General features: G+C 41.2%; 1 protein-coding gene across 2 annotated transcripts in view; it reads right to left on the bottom strand.

Moving 5' to 3' along the window:
* Nucleotides 1-260: 260 nt before the first annotated feature.
* The window catches only part of ERCC6 (ERCC excision repair 6, chromatin remodeling factor), a 72,443-nt gene continuing 52,701 nt past the window's right edge, over nt 261-20,002 (bottom strand). Inside the window, exons 11-21 of one of the 2 annotated variants that reach the window (XM_043476336.1) lie at nt 17,002-17,118; nt 15,839-15,934; nt 12,467-12,682; nt 11,891-12,001; nt 11,391-11,510; nt 10,746-10,840; nt 10,236-10,381; nt 9,449-10,150; nt 7,368-7,572; nt 6,585-6,663; nt 261-5,462 (exon numbers count right to left, since the gene is read on the bottom strand). In XM_043476336.1, coding sequence (XP_043332271.1) covers nt 5,040-5,462; nt 6,585-6,663; nt 7,368-7,572; nt 9,449-10,150; nt 10,236-10,381; nt 10,746-10,840; nt 11,391-11,510; nt 11,891-12,001; nt 12,467-12,682; nt 15,839-15,934; nt 17,002-17,118 — 2,310 coding nt within the window. In that variant the 3' untranslated portion in view covers nt 261-5,039. Of the gene's footprint in view, nt 5,463-6,584; nt 6,664-7,360; nt 7,573-9,448; nt 10,151-10,235; nt 10,382-10,745; nt 10,841-11,390; nt 11,511-11,890; nt 12,002-12,466; nt 12,683-15,838; nt 15,935-17,001; nt 17,119-20,002 lie in introns of those variants that run through there. The other variant, XM_043476337.1, reaches the window with a different exon arrangement.

Here is a 20,002-nt window from a genome sequence, read left to right as displayed (position 1 = left end):
ATTTAGCAGATTTCTTGACTGTCTCTTTACAATATACCCTTAGGATTATTTCCAAAAACATTAAATTTTCCAGGGAGGGGAGGGGTGTTTGTCTTCTGGAATTTCATCCAGTTACAGTCCTTTTCTGGATTGCACTTCTGCAGAGCCCTTCACACTGCCATTCTAGGAGTCTAAAAGATGTTTTAATGTTGGAAAATTATTGTGAACTTTACAACTCTAAGAGATTTAAAGGGGAAAAACAACACAATTAAATCAATAGATGCAGAAAAAGCATTTAATAAAATTCAGCACTGGATCCAGAACTGGAAAGAGCATTTCTTTAACGGATAAAAATCATTTGCCAGAAAATAAAAGCAACCACGTGTTTAATGGTAAAACTTTGGAAATTTAATCTTCAGTGTCAGGAATAAGGCAAGGATGCCAATCACTGTCAAATATATTATCATATTAGAAATATGTAGTATAAGTATTGAAATGAAAGAAATACAATTGTCATTACTTGCAGCTGACAAGATTGTTACATCCAGGACAATTTATAGACTTATTGGATTTAATAAAAGAGTTCAGCAAGGTTGCTAAATATAAGACCAATATGTAAAATCCAACAATCCTCCAGTTCATAAACTAAAAAATGGAATACTTAAAGTGTTATGATAGCAAAACTGTAGAATTAGCAATAAATGTAAGATGTGCATGACCTTGTAAGATGTAAGTGAAAGACAATGGAATTATGTCTTTATAATATGTATCATAAATAGAGTGACGTGTTCTATTCACAGTTGAGAAACTCAGTAAACAATCCTCTGCAAGCAACCTGTACAGTCATTACAATTTCAAAAACAAGATCCAAATGTGACAAGCTGATTCCAAAACTTAGGAACAAAGGTCCAAGAAATTTCTTAGAAGATGAGGGTAATCATTCTACTACATTATGATTGCCAATTATAAAGCTACAATGATTAAAATGGTGGGTTATTGGCCAAATTAAGTAAGTAGACCAATTTAACATGAGTACAGAGGCCAGAAATATTCCCATAATTACATGGAAATTAGGTATAATGATAGATGAAGGCTTATAAATCAGGAGGGAAAGGATGAAATACAGTTTTTAAAGGTGCTAGAAAAAGTAACTATCCACATGGAGTTTACAAGAGAATTTATGAGAATGTAATCATGGCTTTAGTTAGGAAAAGGGTTCTCAAGGAAACAAAATGAAACTGGATTTGACTATATTTAAATTAAAAACTTCTGTATAATATCATAAAGTCCTCTGTTCTAATTCTCCATATCTTTATGTAGAAGTTAAAAAATCCCTAACAAAACATCTATAAAATAGCTAGGAACATCTATAAAATAGCTAGGAATCGACCTAATATGAACTATGCAAAACCTGAAGAAAGTTATTAAAATTACTCTAATAAAATGAAGCCTATCATGATACTAACGGCAAAAACTATATTATTTAAGTCTATTATCCTCAAATTAATGTATAAACTAATACAATCTCAATCAAAAGAGCAACACGATTTTAGTGGACCTTAATAAACTGATTCTAAGTTTCACCTGAAACAGAAAATGCGCAAGAATAAGACAACGGCGGTGGGGGAGAAGGAAAGGAAACTGGTCTATAGATAGCACAACACTGTACCAAGTCAGACAGTGAAATGTGTGGTCATGGGAACAGAATCTAGATCCACTACCCAGAAACAGACAAGTGAGCATATGATAAATTTGGCATTTTTCAAATGGTCGGAGAAAAGAGTGGACTATTCAATATTAGTAGCAACAATGGCCTTTCTGTCTTAGAGATATCTCTAAGACAGAAAAGAACCTATAGTAAAACTAGGTAAATATAACATGAACAGGGAACTTGTAAAGGAGGATCTACAAATGGAAATGTTTGTTTTATAAGAAATCAGAAAAATTCAAGGTAAAACAAGGTATTTTCAACCACAACACTGGCTCAGAAAACAAACTCCTGAGATTGACATGGGCTACTGTTTGCAAGAGTGCGGAGAAATTAGTTCTTTTATGGGGTGTGAATTGAAGGAGGTAGTTCCACAACATCCATTAAATTTAAAAACCCAACTAATTTTAAGTCCAGCAATTCCATGAAGGTAGAATTACACTTAGAAAAATGAAAAAGTGTCTAGCGTACGTTAAATGAGAAGTTAGTTGCTAAATAACGAGGATAATAATAATTGCATTTTTGTAAAATCACATGTAAAACAAAACAAGCTGCTGTAACAAAGAGACTCAAAAAGATAGTGGTTTAAACAAGTCAGGAATTTATTTTGCTCTTAAGTAACCGGTGAAAAGGAAGCAGTTTGAGACTGGCAGGCCAGAATCTCCATCCTCAGCACACAACTCTGACCCTTTTGTGTTACTGCTTAAGCTCCCAAAGGCAAGGTGGCCAGCAGAAGAGGGGAATGTTGAGCGAAGTAAATACCCAATTTCTTATTTCAGGGCACAGTCTGGACGTTCTCTTCACATCCCACTGCCTGTCACGTGGTCACAATTAACCATTTAGCAGAGTGTTAAGTGAGCAGCCTTAGTGTCCAGGTAAAAGGCGGGAGTCTTAGCAGGAAAGGAGAAGGGAAAAATGGACATTATAGCAGCAGTTGCTGCCACATGTATCTGCAAAGGCATAGAAAACAGCTTAGAAGAATACACACCAAATATAGTACTTATCTCTGGAACAGGAGCAAGAGGAGTGGGAGGCAGAGTATTGCTTGAAATGTTTTAAACAGTGATCATGTTTTAACTAAGGAATTTTTCACATTTCACAAAATTTTAAAATCCTTTATTGTAGCTTAATACCAATATAACATGTTAAATACATTATTTACATTGTACAAAGATTTAAAGGTCCAAAAATTATTTTTCATCTAAATGAATAAGTTATTCTACGTTGTTAAAACTATGATACTCGGAGCATCTTCCTCTAAGTGTCTCCACCCAGAGGCATGATGACAAAGTTTACCAATGTCCAAACTGAGACACAGGCAAGGCAGTGACTACCCAGGGTCTCAGCTGGTAGTAGGGCTGAGACAGGCTGGGAGTGAAGACCATCGCCATGTGACCGCATCATAACTTTTGCCAGCATTTTCTACTTAAAGAGAAGGCTACAACTTCCCTTGCTCAGTAGACTTTAGATTTCAGACAACAGAGATATGATGCCCAAGCACTTCATACTCATGAACAGCATCAGTACTTTAATCTGAGAACAAGAGGGATGCAATTTTCTTATAGGTTAAAGATAACAACAACAAAAAAAGAACTTCCCAGAAACAAAATTCATGAGTTTTGACTCCCTTCTGAGCCAAGTAGTCAAGTCTAGGATGTACTGACCCGTGTAAAAGTCTATTATTTCTAGACAATGATGGCAGAATGAAGATGATAGGATCCTCTTCCTCTAATAATAAACCACTCTAAAAACTGAATGAAATGAACAAGCCACAATCCAGAAAAAGAAGCAGAAAATCCTGCTGGAAATTATGACTGACTATGACATCTCCTGTCTAAAGGGAGGGAGTCACGGGCCAAGCTATTTAACAAAATCTCAGAAAACATAACTAAAACCCAAGTCTTCAATCAAAAGCTTCATGTTGCCTAGTGGAGCCTCTCCTCGACTCTGAAACCCAGAGCGCTCCTCTTTGAGTGGCGGAGAAGAGCACACAAGAGATCTGGACCCAGCTGCTCACTTTCAGCATGAGCTAGATGGGAGGAAGGCAAACACAACACAGAAAAATCAGAAAGAGGGAAAACAGCAAGCCAGAGAAAACAAATCTAAGAAACAAACAAACTGGACCATGACAGTTCTAGAAGACACTAAAGAAATCCAGTCAATTTAAGAAAACAAGACTTCAGAGCTGAGATGATAAAAATAACAGTGAGAAGGAAAGAAAAACAAGGGTAAGAAAACAAACTAAGGATCGAAACACCACCATAACAGAACTCTAAACACATAAACAACAACCAGAAACAGACGCAGATGAAAACCAAACCTCTAAAACTGTAGAGTCACGGTGAATGCAAAGGGAAAAGAGAGATGAAAATGACTAGACAGAGGAAAGAGAACAGTGAAGCCTGACAGAAAGTTACCGGCATCCTCAGAAAGGAAGACAGTGAGTTAAGGAAAAAATGTTCAAGGTTCCCTCCCAGCATGGAAGCAGAGAAAAGGCTGGAATGGTGGTCACCATGTGGTGATGATGGTATATCTGGGTATGCTCTGGAGTGATGTTTCTATGCATTGGTATGTGTTGGTGGTTTTATCTGTACTTACTTTTGGTTAACCTTGAGCTTTTTGCTTTTTAAAGATAACACATTTCATTTTCCTAAAACCAAGAGTCGGTGTAGGAGGAAAAATGTGCCCTTTGTTTAAAATAAAGCAACTTTAAACTGAGAAAACTATAACCTTCTGCAAATAACACATCTCATCACTTATTACCAAACTATTCCATGCTTTACAAATAAAAAACTTGCCAATTTAACAGTACCTTAATGGAAGATTGTTTAAAGGCAATCGATAGGATTCAAAAGGTAACAAATGTGATCTCTTTTTTGAGTGGCAAATGATCAGTTTAAGCATTTAAAAATGAGGTACTCAAATGATACTGTTAATAGCTACTGATGAACTGATTACCTGAACAGGTCTAACTGAATGTAAGACATGTTTTTAGCACCAATAACAAGAATTCTTGCAAGTTCTAGTCTATAGACTTCCAATGAGTAACAAGTAATGTGTTCCCTGATAGCATCTTCTGGGTAAAAGAACAAGTGTGCTCCAAGGATTAACGGTTAGGTCCCTGATTTTATAACATAATTCATTTCGGAAAAAAAGAAAAAAAGTCAACCCAGGTATTTTTAAAACTTAAGTTTTGGAGAAGAATTTCTACTTCCCTAAAGTTTTGTTTATGAGGTAGCTACCATTCAAAGTAAACATCAAATACAGCCAACTTCCACTGACAAACATGATAATCAAATAATTAATGCTTTCACCAGAAAAAGTCAACTAGAAGTCCAGAAAGGAATGTTGCTCAGCAGTACTCTGGCTTGAGTTTCCAAATGCCTTCGCCAGCAGAAGTTCTATGAAAAGTGCACAGACTTCTCAAGAGTTCTCTAAAGACACAAGACTGTGATGCTGATAACTTGGACTCGAACTCCCGCAGTATCTCCCGGGTGCTGGCCTGGCCATCAACTTCGGCCTGAAAGGCAATGAAGTTTCTCATTTCCACCAGAAGGTCATCGTGTTCTGCGCTGCAGTGCAGCGGAGCAGCAGCTTCTGGGAGGTGCCCGCTTTCACTTTCTAAGCGCTCTGGCAAAATCAGGTGGTTTCTAGCTCTCATTTTAGCCAAGAGTGAGGATGAAGCGAGGGCCCCGGATGAAGACTCTATGTCTTCAACTTTTCCACTAAAATGCTCTGACGCATGATCTTTTCCATCCTTCTTCACAGCACCATCCTGGAGAAAGAAGACCAGTGCATGGATATATTTAATCCCCTATTTATGCTCCCACTTATTTCTCCAAAGGCTCTGAGGGGCCATAAGATAACACATGTGCCCAGGGCGCTGAGGCTGATGGGGGAAGAATGAGACATCGTCTGATGCAAACGGAAAGGAGAGGAATTAAGTGTCTAAATTTACCTGCTCTTAGAGAACATTTCCTACAAAAGCCCCCAAACTACACTATCTACTTCGTCACCATCTTAAGTGGTGAGCATGGAGGGAGGGCCAGGCTTCCAGAAAAGACTTCGAGGAAAACCATCTCCAGGAGGTACGGGCTCTGTGGGCTTTTCCTGTTCTTCCTCCCAAAGTTTCTCTTATCTGGGCACCATGGGATAAGGAACAGTATCAGAGTTGTACTTCTTTTTCTTCACTTTTAAATCTTTTACTACTGTACACCTCATGAGTTTCCTCAGAACAGCAACAGAAATCTAGCTTTTCTTCGTTTTCCTACTGCTAAAAGAACGTAACACGGGAAGTCAAAAAAAGTTTCTCTACTACTAAATGTGTTCAAATTAATCTAAAAGTAGGAGTCTGAACCTCGGAATTTTCAAATTTCATAAACAACACAACCCTTAAGCAGAAAAAAAAAAAAGTATTAAACAATAAGAATATGGCCTACTATTTACTCTCAGTGAAGCACTCAAAGCATTTAGGGGGTTGCAGGAGAGGGAGAGACAGATGTGATGCTTTGGCAGCTTGTAAATTACAAACAATACTCAGGTGATTTTCTAGATCTTTATTCTAGACAGTAGTGGTGCCTCGGGCTAGCACTTCACCTCCAAGTGGGGCAGGCAGTATGGGCAGCAATACGTATCACCTACCCTGTGTGAACTTCTGGAGGACATAACAGAGATTCTACTACGGATCTTGGGTTAAAGGCTTTGTCTTTTCTAGGAAGTTAGCTAGCCCTTTTAAATTCACACAAAAGTGCTTCATAAATGCACGAAAGTGCATGAAATACAAACAGTAGATGTCATTATGCCAGTGATGTCCTTCACATGTGGAATTGAGTGAGATTTCCATGGCAGTTCAATCAAGTAAATCTTGTGAATAAAAGTGGGAAGGCTATCAGATTACCTGGCATTTTTCCTTTGGAGATGCTGAAGAGGGATGCTGCACAGAGAAACTGGAGTTCCTTTTCTGACCGAATCTGCTCCTAAGTAAGGAAGAGTCACAGTTGATAAAATGTTACTTTGTGACTTAGAGATGAGAATGTCCTTCCAACACCTAAACTCTTGGAGAAATTTTCTTCTGCATGGTTATTTTCTCACAGCTGTGATGCTTCTGCTCTACCCACTCCAGTTCAGATCAGTCGTGTCCGACTCTGCGACCCCATGAACCGCAGCACGCCAGGCCTCCCTGTCCATCACCAACTCCCGGAGTCCACCCAAACCCATGTCAGATTCCTATACTTTTCTGGGAAATTACTACTGCATCTCAAGGTAAGAACCACTCAATATCCTTGCTCAAGTCACAGTGGAAACCACCCTCGAATTCTAGGTAGGAAAACTACTCTAAAAGAGCAGAGTAATTATTGATTGCTGAAACATAGCTAATCATCTTATTAAAGTTTAATTGTTATTCTATAACTCTTACTATTTTATAATATCACCTCTTAAGCAAAAGAGATTTCTCCTTTCCTCAGAAAATTAGCTCTGGAAAGGAAGGAATGAAAGCAAAGAAGGTAAGATGATAAGTGTACTTCTCTTAAGTTGTGCACATCTGGCTGGCCCAATCCCTCCCTGAGGGATTTGCTCCTCCTACAGATAAATAGCAGGAGTGTCTCCGCCTGTCCTGACTTTATTTCCAGCCCGGCCAGTTTGGCCTCCTCACAAGCATGTCAGGGTGGCGACCTCTTACTTTTTTCCCGCTGCTGCACCAGCAAGCCCTCTGTGGCCAGTCCAAGTGGGAACACCAGACGCTGCTCCCAGACACTGCTGCCGAGAGAGTCTCAGTGCTTTGAGGGCATCCTGAGCCACGCGGTTGGCCTCCGCCTCCACCAGGACATAGTCTGGACTGGCTCCATCCATGATGGCGTCGTGCTTCATGACACTGTGCACACCCACTGGCAAGAGCAAAGGAAACCGTGAACACGCTATTTCAGCTCAGACACAATCACACGTTCTCCTCTGTCCAGGCTAGTGTGTTCTGGGTGGAGGAAAAAAGCATCAACATTTTTGGCTGCTATTCACCCATGACCACCAGGACCCACAAACTTTTACAAACGGTGCGGATCTTCACCTGCATCTCTACCCAGTGAGGGAAGGGCTGTCAACTATCACTGCGTTGTATCATCAAAGCATAATGCTTTAATTACCACACTTCCACAAGCTCTTCCCTGCTATCTGGAAAATTTTAAAACCTTCTACTAATGTATCCTCTATTGAAGGGGGAAAATAAAAAAGTATAAACAAAAATTACATAATTTCTAAAAAGTAATGATCACAGAAACACTACACACCAGAAGAATTCAATACAGTCACAGGTGGAAAATTCATAGACCTAAATATTTATATTAATAAAAACGAAAGAACAAAATTAAGTGAACTGAATTTCAAGCCAGTTTTATAAAAATTAGGACCAAAAACATTAAAACAACAACAAAAACAAAAAGGAAGAAAGTACTGAAGATAAAATCAAAAATTACAGAGACAGAGAACAACCATGGATCTAATTAATTAATCAAACTCCTGGTTTATTGAAAAAAAAATCACGAAACAACCTACTGGTTTAACCTGATCAAGGAACAAAGAGGGAAATAGACAAAAATTGCAAATGACAAGGGGGAAATTATCTTGAAATAGTCAATTTAAAAAAATTATTACAAGAGTATTTTCTACACCTCCACGCAAATAAACTTGAAAATTAAATAACATACATAATTTCTTAAGAAAGCAGATCAGGAACTGTAGGAAAAAACAGAGAAAGTTACCAATGAACTACCTTACAAGAAAGCACCAAGCCCAGAGGCTTTTCGTCTGAGACACTGTACGTAAGCCTGCTTTCCTGAATAGAGACCCATTCAGAGACCTTTGGTAACTCAAGACCGTCACCTTGGGAACACAATGACCTGTGAGGCCTGAGCGAGACAGTCCCAGGGATGATTCAGCTGTGCAGGCTGGCCTGTCCTACAGGGTCCTGAGCAACTGTTAAATCTGCTTTCCTGATGCTTCTCCCTTGATATTAGCTATCAGCTCTCCTCCTTCCAGAGTGCCTGCCTCTGGCCATGCCCCTTCCTCTCCCCGTGATCTGTCACTTGACTCTCCTGTGGCTGGAAAATCAGATATATAGAGCATGCAGAGAAATATTCTATGAATGTTCAGGTGGTACAAATCTGTCTTAAGCATTGCACCCCTCCTGCGTGTGGTTAGAAGTCAGGTCCCACTGTTCGCTCAAGGTTCAAATTCTCCTAGGAAAGAGAGGTGAAAATGATTTTTAAAGATGTCAGTACAGGGCTCCGCTGGTGGCTCAGTGGTAGAGAGTCTGCCTGCTAATGCAGGAGGGACAGGTTCGATCCCTGATCCAGGAATATCCCACATGCCTTGGCGCAGCGAAGCCCATACGGCACTATTGAACCTGTGCTCTCCAGCCCTCGGGCAGCGACTACTGAGCCCACAGCTACTGACGCCCGTGCGCCCGAGAGCCTGTGTTCCTCAACAAGAGGCCGCCGCAGTGCGAAGCCTGCATGCCGCAACTAGAGGGGAGCCCCTGCTCACCACAACCAGAGAAAAACCTGCACAGCAAGGAAGACCCGGCTCAGCCAAATATAAATAAATTAAATTATTTCTGAAAATGTCGGAACACTTCAAACCTGACTTCTAGAAGGAAAACTACTTCCAGTTGAGTGCGCATTCTGCTCTGTCAGGGATGCCTGCTCCCACAGAAGCAGCCCCTCGGCTCTACCCCTAGCACACCTGTGGCAAGTTCAGCCAAAGGAGTACCTGATTTTCTGAAAAGCTTCTCCAGGACGTAGTCGTCATGGCTGCGTTCCTTGGCCTCGCTCTCATTTTCATTGTCTCGCCTCCGGTACTGCCTCTTCTTCACCAGGTGTGGAATTCGAGTTCCCTCAAACTTGGCGTCTCTGCGGTGCTTAGAGCTCTTCGGCTTTTGATTCGGCCCCAGGTGTTTCTCCATGGTCTCTTCTGCCACATGATGTTTCATTTTCGATTTGTGTTTATAAAAATTATTTTCCGTTTGCTCATTCTCCCAAAGAGGTTCTCCCTGAACCTGGCAGCTTTCTCTTTTATCAGAAAGACTCTCCTTTTCATTGATGCTTTCCTCACCAGACGTCCCACACGTTCTGCTGATTCTTGGAGAATCTGAACTGTCCCCGTTTTCATGACTCGCTAAGGACTCCGGTGGTCTGGAGACTGTATCTGTCTCTTCTCCAAGCCTCTCACTGCTGGTTAGACTATGAGGTATCTGAGCGGCATCATTCAAAGGAATGCCTTGGTCAGAAGTTACTGCATTCACTTCAGCGCCTGATCCTCCTACAGATGTCTCTTCCAATGACATGGCATCATTTGCAGATGTCTTACAATCAGGGAACTTTTTGCCCACTGGGACATTCTGGTCTGTTCCACAGGCCAGCTGAAGTCTTCTTTTTAAATGGCGTTTGGGTGTCTGAACATCTGAACCAGTTCCTTTGAAAGAGAAAAACATGCTAATGTCATACTCCATAATCCTTACATATTTCATTACTTTAAGTTAAATTATTGCACGGAATACCTGCAAAAATAGCACTTGTTTCAGTGCTCTGGGATGTATCAGGACTACTCAGAGTAAACAGCTCATAAAGATCATTGGACTTGAAAAATCGTCTTTGCTTTGGATCTTTTAGCACTCTATTTGTCAAAAACTGCTTGAAGATTTGTCTAAAAAGATAAAAATTAAGCTGGTATGAAACAATGTTTGGCTGCACCTTAGGATTCTAAACTTATAGCAACTGTTTATTAATAAGGTTAAAAACAATCAGATTCATCAAAGACATTTTAAAAAAAGCACACACAATAAGCCATCTAAGCTTATTTTAATGAGAAACAAAAAATATGAGAAATTATTTAAAAAAAAACATCTCTCTCTCAAATTACAGCAACTATTTCTCTGAGATGGCAAGATTTCTTGAGTAATACTCCTTAAAAATTCCCTGCTCCAAAACCTGGTGGCATGCCTCTCCCTCTTACACACCACAGCCTGGAAAGCAGCTTCTGGTCAAGGGGTGCAGCTGAGTGTACTGACCGGTGGTAAATCTTTTCTTCAATGGTGCCTGCGGTTAGAAGCCTATACACCGTCACCTGCTTCTTCTGGCCTATCCTCCACGCTCGCTCCCGGGCCTATAGCAGAGAAAAAAGGGAAAAAAAGAAAGTGAAGTCGCTCAGTCGTGTCCGACTCTTTGCGACCCCACGGACTGTGGCCTACCAGGCTCCTCTGTCCATGGGATTTTCCAGGCAAGAATACTGGAGTGGGTTGCCATTTCCTTCTCCAGGGTACAGCAGAGAAATGTGGCTCAACAAGGGCCCTTCTCAGCAACAAGCGCTGACTAACAGCCAGTCACTTCCTTCCACTCCCCAAATTAGAACTTTGGCTAATGAGGCTAAATACACCCAAGGCCTGTTAAGGAAGACAAATGGGCAGGCGACAAAACAGACCAAGCCAGCTCTACCTGAAAAACAACGGTGTCAGTTTCCTCCCACGTCCTCTCTTCACCCACGTCTGGTGTGGATGCTACGGGTAAACTGAGAAGACCCTCCCTCCAAGCAGAAGACAAGACACAGCCAGGATGTGAGCTCTACGCTGAGGCTAACATGGCATGGGGGGATGCTCCTGAGTGTAAGCCATCAGACAGTATGTCACCAACACAGTCCTTTAAGAAAATAAACAGACCTGCGTGTCTGTGCTTGGGTTCCAGTCGGGATCATAGATGATGACGCGGTTTGCGCCCGTCAGGTTGACTCCTAGGCCACCCACCCGAGTGGTCAGAAGAAACACAAATATGGATGTGTCCTAGAGGTGAGACATATGATACTCGGTATGCACATGGAAAGTCAGTTACAGCTGTTCACCTCAGCCTTCACATGTTCTACACATGGAAGCCTGGTTGCAGTACAAGCAATGGATTATGCTGTAGAGACCTTTGGTCAGTCAAGATCCCAACTCACAGCTTCTGCTTTTCATAGCAATTATATTATCAATGTTTGAAAACTGGATTTTTAAAAAGGAATACACATTCTTTGTTTAAACACACACACACATCCCATTAACCCAGAAATGCATCTAGTTAAAGCTGCCCAATCCCAGATGTAGGCACTGTGGGTGCAGACCTCTCCTTCCATCCCCTCTGCACAGTGGCATCATGTGACTTCATGGTTCTGTTCACTTGTTACCTCATTGTATCTTGTAATCAGTGGTTGTCTGGAAGCTATCGCCGTGGTGCCATCCATCTTGAGATAGGAATAGTTTTGGGCTCTGAGAAATACTTCAAGGATGTCTAACATCTGTTTGGGAGAAGGGGTGGAGGATGTAAGAGTTTAAAAATCAAAGATACGCCTCCAGTGAGTATGCGACACTCATATAAACAGGATCACACCTTCCCCAACAGGCTTAAATTAAAAGGGGTTTCTTGGTTCGAGGCGGATAAATAAAACTACTACAAGAGTATTTTTGGTATTTCCAAACTGTCCTTACAAATTTTGTAAAAAGCAGGACATCTGAGTTCAGACAAAACTCACCTGCACCCCAAAATCACATGGCATTAAGATCTCTTTTTAAAAAAGCCATCTTCTGGGCACCAACTCTAAATAAAGATCCACCTCCTGAAGAGCTTTGCAGCTTGCCACTTCAGTATCAGTGGGTGGATTTGCCTTTGGAATCATTTTAAACCATATCCCATTTTTTTTTTTATTATTGGTTATAAGTCATAAAGAACCAACTTGCTTCTTGTATGAGGCTTGTATACGCACCTGTCTGGACTGAGAAAACAGCAACACTCGTTGGCCCTGCTTGTGCCATATTTTCAGCAAGGACTCAACAACTATCATTTTCCCAGAACGTTTCCAGTATCCAAACTGATCTTCCCCTAGTTCCTCGTCTGGAATGCCTTTAAGAGTCTTGGGGCCTCCAGAATAGAGATCAGGGTGATTGCAGATTTTTCTTAGGGCTACAAGTCCAGAGAAAATCTATGGTACAAAAGAATTATGTCCACTCAGATCACCCCATGTAAAATAATATTCACTCAAGAAGGAAAGGAAGGAGGCTGTTCAATACATAATACAGATTAAGAAGTAATCCTTCATCAGCTTTTTAGTTTTCTCCCCAATCACAGCATATTAGGAATGGGAAGAACCTTTATACATCTTTTCCTGACAGGGCAAGTTCTCTAAAAACAAAGTCCTGTTGGACCAAACATATCTACTGGGGTCATATTCAATTGCTGATGATTCTCCCTCTAGAAAAAAAGGTTCACAGTATATAAAAAACTGGTTCACATTTTAAACATAAATAAGAAATATCATGCCCATTCTCAATGGAAATCTGGGCTTCCCTGGTGGCTCAGATAGTTAACAATCTGCCTACAATGCAGGAGACCTGGGTTCAATCCCAGGTCTCTGGGTTATAGCAAGAGCCCTTGGAGAAGGGAATAGCAACTCACTCCAGTATTCTTGCCTGGAGAATTCCATGGACAGAGGAGTCTGGCAGATTATAGTCCATGGGGTCTTAAGGAGTTGGACATGATTGAGGGGTCCCAAATAGGAAAAGAAGTACATCAAGGCTATATATTGTCACCCTGCTTATTTGACTTATATGCAGAGTACATCATGAGAAACGCTGGGCTGGAAGAAGCACAAGCTGGAATCAAGATTGCCGGGAGAAATACCAATAACCTCAGATATACAGATGACACCACCCCTTATGGCAGAAAGTGAAGAACTAAAAAGCCTCTTGATGAAAGTGAAAGAGGAGAGTGAAAAAGTTGGCCTAAAGCTCAACATTCAGAAAACTAAGATCATGGCATCTGGTCCCATCACTTCATGGCAAACAGATGGGGAAACAGTGGAAACAGTGGCTGACTATTTTTTTGGGCTCCAAAATCACTGCAGATAGTGACTGCAGCCATGAAATTAAAAGATGCTTACTCCTTGAAAGGAAAGTTATGACTAACCTAGATAGCATATTAAAAAACAGAGACATTACTTTTTCAACAAAGGTCCATCTAGTCAAGGCTATGGTTTTTCCACTAGTCATGCACGGATGTGAGAATTGGACTATAAAGAAAGCTGAGCACTGAAGAGTTGACGCTTTTGAACTGTGGTGTTGGAAAAGACTCTTGAGAGTCCCTTGGACTGCAAGGAGATCCAACCAGTCCATCCTAAAGGAGATCAGTCCCAGGTGTTCACTGGAAAGACTAGTGTTGAAGCTGAAGCTCCAATACTTTGGCCACTTGATGCAAAGAGCTGACTCATTTGAAAAGACCCTGATGCTGGGAAAGACTGAAGGCAGGAGGACAAGGGGAGGACAGAGGATGAGATGGTTGGATGGCATCACCAACTCAATGGACGTGGGTTTGGGTAGACTCCAGGAGTTGGCGATGGACAGGGAGGCCTGGTGTGCTGTGGTCCATGGGGTCGCAAAGAGTCGGACACGACTGAGCGACTGAACTGAACTGGAGTGACTAAAATTTAGGGAAATCTGCCATGTAACTTAGCAAATGCATTTAAATATTATACTCCTAAGTACCTCACTAGAAGTTCTATAGTTTACTATGTGAGTCAGGGGTTTGAAGTTCCATTGACTTTTACATTAGTATATCAGAAAACATGCCACGTGGAAAATACACAGATGGAAACAATGTGTGGGATGGTTCACAAGGCAGAGGGCTTAGGAGCCCCAGAGAGAGAGAGCCCACCTGGCCACCCACAAGCAAGCAGGCACCTTTTACAGCTTTCGGCCCGTGACTCAAGTCACACTCACAGGTATAAAAGTTCAAGTGGAAAAGATAAACCACAAATTGAGCAATAATCAGAGAGTATGGTTGTTCTAACTAGTAAACAGATAAACAACACACGATCTGAACAAAGCAGGAACACCGTCAGGACTCCCCAGAGTCATCTGTAACTGATCTTTCTTCCTTGAGATCTCTGCTGTCCAACACAGCAGTCATGAGCCACGTGTGGCCACTGAACACGTGAAGTGTGGCAAGTCCAAACTAAGATGTGCTACCCATGTAAAACACCCAATTCTGAAGACTCAGTACAAAAACAAGAGTAAAATATGTCAGTAATTTAAAATTTTTGATTACATACTAAAATGATATTTTAGATATGTCAGGTTAAATAAAATATCTTATTAAAGCTGATTGTACCTGTTATGCTTTTCACCTTTTTTAATGTGACCATTAGAAAATTTAAAATCACACACATAGCTTGTATTCTCTATCCAGCACTGGACAGTGCTGATCCTACCCACCTAAGGCTTCACAATTTGGAGGCATGTGAAGATAAGTCAGGGGACATACAGGAGAGATGAATAAATGTGAATGGTTTAGAAACCCCCTAAAGATGCCAACGATAGATGAAATAAACTACTAAGAGATGGTTAAAAGAACAAAAATGACTTGATCTGGAAGAAAAAACATGTAGACATCATGGGACACAGGAAGCCTTGTCAGCCATATTCATCTCCATCTGCCTCCATGTAGGGGCAGGACAGTGAATTTCAGAGCATTCCCTGCTCCTCAGCTGTGCCTCCAACGAGGACGAACCAAAGACTAAGGAATTTTACATGTCAAATAAATAAAATATAGTTCACACTTTAAGATACTGAAGCACAAAGAAGTTGAAGAGTTTACATGGAGCTTCTGACTAAAGCTGATGATAAACTTACTACGTAGGCTTAATAAAGAGACATTTACACACATATATTGCTGAGTATGGCCAATAACTGAAATGCTATTACTTATACAAAAATGCATTATAATAATTCTTCCTCCATGCACCCAGCAGCCCTGGGCTGCTCCAGACTTTCTACATAGGGCTGGCAATCCCTGTAGGACCCACCGTTCACAGACCCCGTGGTCTAGTGCATTTTTCCACTAGACCACATGGTGCTGGGTTCAAATGTTAACAGTGCTGCAGTACAGATAAAAAGGCAGCATTCTCAAATCTTGTGTTCTCTTACTTCTGGAAGGGCTTCAAAGGAAGTAAAGGTTCACACCCAAACATTTTCAAGACGGTAACACTAGTCAATCTCTGACTAGTACTAGTCCCCTTTCCTCCCCCATGTCCCTGGGTCCACAGCTCTCTCTCTCCAGCTTCTCTTAATATTATTTGGCTGACCTGCATCTCTCCATTGAGAATCCTGTAAACTTCTTTGGAATCAATGAAATTTTGGTAGACTTTATGTTGTTCATCTGTAAGACGGCAAAACAAGACCTAGACGGAGAATAAAAAAAATAAAGACAAAAAAACTTAACAGTACAAAATACTAAAATAACAAAATCAACTAATCAAAACAAGCATGATGTATATAATCTTCACAGTGTGTCTCTTATTAAAAATAAAACAAAGCAAAAATACATCTTAGAGCTGAACAATGAACAGGTCCCTCCTTCACAGCCCCTCCATCTCCATCATCTATCCACCTTGTGATCCCCATGCCCCATGGTCCCCACCCCACTTTCTCTGAGTCTCTGAAGCCTGGCTTCCTGCTCCCAAGGAAGTTCAGGACCAGTTTCACAGCCCTTCCTCCATGCCAGCCCCCAAGGGCTCAGACCCTCTCAGCTCGCAAGCCCCTCACCCAGACTTCACTTCAGCAAGTCCAACCAGGCTCCAAAACGTTGCCTGGCACCCCCTTTCCTGAGTTCTAAGCCACACACAAGATTACCAGACTGGTCTCTGACAACAACCCCTACCCTGCCGGCCAACTGCGCCTACGACTCCACGCCGCTGCCTCTGTCTCAACCTCTGATTCATGTTGATGTATGGCAAAAACCATCACAATATTGTAAATTATCCTCCAATTAAATAAAATAATTTTTTTAAATCCAACAAAAACAACAAAAATAGAAACTGAAGCTATCAGGCCTGATCAATCTCAAAAATAATCGATCAATACTTCTTCATCTGCCACATGTGGTTATTTTCCTTTATTTTCAGAACAGGCCCCTTCGTGAGGTCCAGGACAACCCTTCCATCTTTGTACTAGATCCAAAAACCTACTCATCCTCATCAGGTCAGTGCTCCATGCCTTAGATGCTCCAAAATCCAAGGGGAAAAACTCCCTGAAAGAATATGCACAGTGACCACCTCTTCTTGCCTTCTAGTCATTCCTGAGTCCAGAAGGCTCACATGTCACAGGCAGGTGTATACGGTAGACCCACCTGCCCCATAGCACCAGCAACCACACCTGTTAGCCTCACCAATTCTATATGTGAAAAGCAGAAAGAATGATAGGTACATTGTGCTTTAGGAATGTTTTGATAATTCCTGGTTTTACAGACCTGTTCGTTTTTATCTGGCAAAGAAAGGCTCATTTTGACATCTGACTTCATTCTCCGCAGTAAGTATGGATTTATGGTATCTCGTAAGACGCACGCACACTTATAAGCAGTTTTAACCTTTAATAAGAGAAAAGGGGAAACAATTACCCTGTCTAAGGAATGCATTTGCTCTTACCTCACAATTGATTCTGAAGTTTAAATTCTTTTTTAAAAAAGAATGATCGATGGTTGTACAAAACTATTGGAAAATGGTTTGGAAAATTTTAAGTTCCATACATTCCAGGGTGCAATATCTTTCATAAGATGATCAGTAAAAACAAACAACAAAAAAAAAACTCATTAACCAAAAATATACAAAAGAGCAACCAGGTAATTTTGTGCCCTCTTCCCCCTCCATTTAATTACTGTTATATATTTAAACCCTAAAGTAGAGATTTATTTAGTGCTTGACCCCACCCCACCCACCCCCCGCAGGGAAAAAACTGCTTTCAAACAAATCTCAGTTTATAATCTTATATTCTCCAATGGCCACAAAGGGGCTGCTACTTCACAAAACTGAAGATCAAACGCTAACTCTAGGGAAACACCGCAGCAAGGGAAACAGCAGATAATAAGCAGAGATTACTGCCCACAGGAGATTCGGAGCATAAATTCAAAGAAAGCCCTATGATCCCAGAAATGAAAGGTCACTCCAGCCTAAAATGCAGCATATGGCTCTGTAATGGAGCACGGCCACATGAGATGGGTATTAACTGTCCAGAGAAAAACAAAGACCCACAGCACAGGAAACCACTCCCCCTGCAATTTACTTAAAGGCAAACAAAGAATTCAATAAATTATTGATATTTAAAAAAGTCTAAATAGGCTTAACAACCTACTATATACTAGTTAATGGAACAAGAAAATCTCCAACCAAAGCTTAAACTTAAGTTACTGGCAAAATGAATAAAAAAAAAGAGCTTGACCATAATATATTAATACAGAAAAATTCATGTTAAAAAATTAACATGGTAGAAAAGAAAACACTTCCAAATATCCTAAGAACACCTCACTCATGTCTGTATGTGTGCTAAATCGATTCAGTCATGTCCAACTCTTAGAAACCCTATGGATTGTACCCGCGGGCTCCTCTGTCCATGGAATTCTCCAGGCAAGAATACTGGAGTGGGTTACCATACCCTCCTCCAAAGGATCTTCCCAACCCAGGGATCGAACCTGTTTCTCTTATGTCTCCTGCATTGGTAGGTGAGTTGTTTACCATCTGAGCTACCCAAGAATGGCAACTATGGCATCACCGACTCGATGGACATGAGTTTGAGCAAGCTCCAGGAGTTGGTGATGGAAAGGGAAGCCTGGCACGTTGCAGTCCATGGGGTCACAAAGAGTCGGACACGACTGATCAACTGAACTGAACTGATGGTCTTAAAAAAAAAGGAGCAAATAATAGCAACACCCTTGCTCCCAAGGACTTTACAATCTAAAAAAGGAAAAAAGACAAGTGCACAAATTTCTGAAACAAAGACTTCAAGTAAGAAACAACACTACATTTACATCATTTCAAAGTATTGAAGAATGGAACACTAAGAAACGTCATTTCTGGGATATTCTTGCCAATAATGTGTAACCTGATTCCAATCATGAAGAACGGAAAGACAAACCCAAGGTAAGGCACACTCCACAAAATAACAAGCCTGTAGTCTTCAAAAATGTCAGGTCATGCAGGCAAAAGAAAGCTTAGAGGAACTGTGTCAGATGAAAGGAAACTGAAGAGACATGGGAATCAATGGAACAACTGACACAATGTAAATGACATACAGATTAAATAACAGAATTACATCACTGCTACAGACTGTCTCCTGATGTGGATGTTAGACGGTTATGTAAGACATCTCTGTTCTTAGTAAATACAACTGAAGGATGTAGAGGAAAGGGGTATAGTGTCTGCAACTTACATACATGATTCAGAAAAAAAGAAGAAAAACTTTGTGTGCATGTGTGAGAGGTAGGGGAGAGGGTGGGAAGGAAAGAAAAGCAAATATGGCAAAATGTCAGCAAAATGCTAAAAACCAGGGAATCTGGGTAAAGAGTATACAGGGGTTCTTTTTACAATTATTGTAACTTTCTCTTAAGTTTGAAATTATCCCAAAATAAAAAGTTAGGAAAAAAAACAAAAATCAGGATACCTAAAGGATAACGGGGACTCAATGGAAGAAGAGAGCTCTGATAAAAGTTAACTGAAGATCAAAACTCATTTAATCTCAAAATTTTAAAGGTATTAAATTGGTTTTTGATAGTCCTCCAATTTTAAAGATCTAATATCCTTTTTCTAGTTTTAATATTTCAAAATATGTGACCACCTCTTTTGGTGGCAGGCTTTATTTCTGTTATAACCTGGCAGGTACAAGCCCAGCCTGAGGGCTGTGCAGGGACCTTGCCCCCAAATGTCACAAACTGCCCTCCAGTTGGCCTTTCCTCCCGATGTTTCTGTGTGTGACAATCCCACTCTATCAGTCACCCAGGCCTGAAACCTCAGAGGTAAGCTGCAGCAAGCTTGTCCAGTCTCCCCCCACCCAATTTCCTTTATCAGTTTTCTTATCCACCTCCACATCCTGTTTGTTCTGTCAAAAAAACACCACCCAGGACTCTTGCTCTCCACCTTCTTTTCTCAGGATCACCACCCACAACCAGGTCCAGGCTCTCCTCACCCTCACTCCCAACAACTCCGGCAGGTCCCTCAAAGCCAGCCTCCCTCCTCCCTCCCACAACTACCTGCAGCCTGAGTAACCCTCCGAGCACAGCTGTTCCCAGCCTCCTGCTCAGACACCTTCAGTGGCTTTTCCCTAAGCGTTTCGGCCTCCCTTCAAGACCCCACTGCCAGAATCCCCAGCTTTCCTGCAACTCCCCCACAAGCATCTCCAGTTGAGTCGAGCATGTCTCTTCATTGCCCGTGGCCATACAGAGTAGCTGATGCATATGGCTGCTCTAACCTAGAATGTGCCAC

Source organism: Cervus canadensis, chromosome 8 (assembly GCF_019320065.1).
Source record: "Cervus canadensis isolate Bull #8, Minnesota chromosome 8, ASM1932006v1, whole genome shotgun sequence".
NCBI lineage: Eukaryota > Metazoa > Chordata > Mammalia > Artiodactyla > Cervidae > Cervus > Cervus canadensis.
Note: the sequence above shows the minus strand (reverse complement) of the source record. Positions and strands in the feature narration are given on the sequence as shown.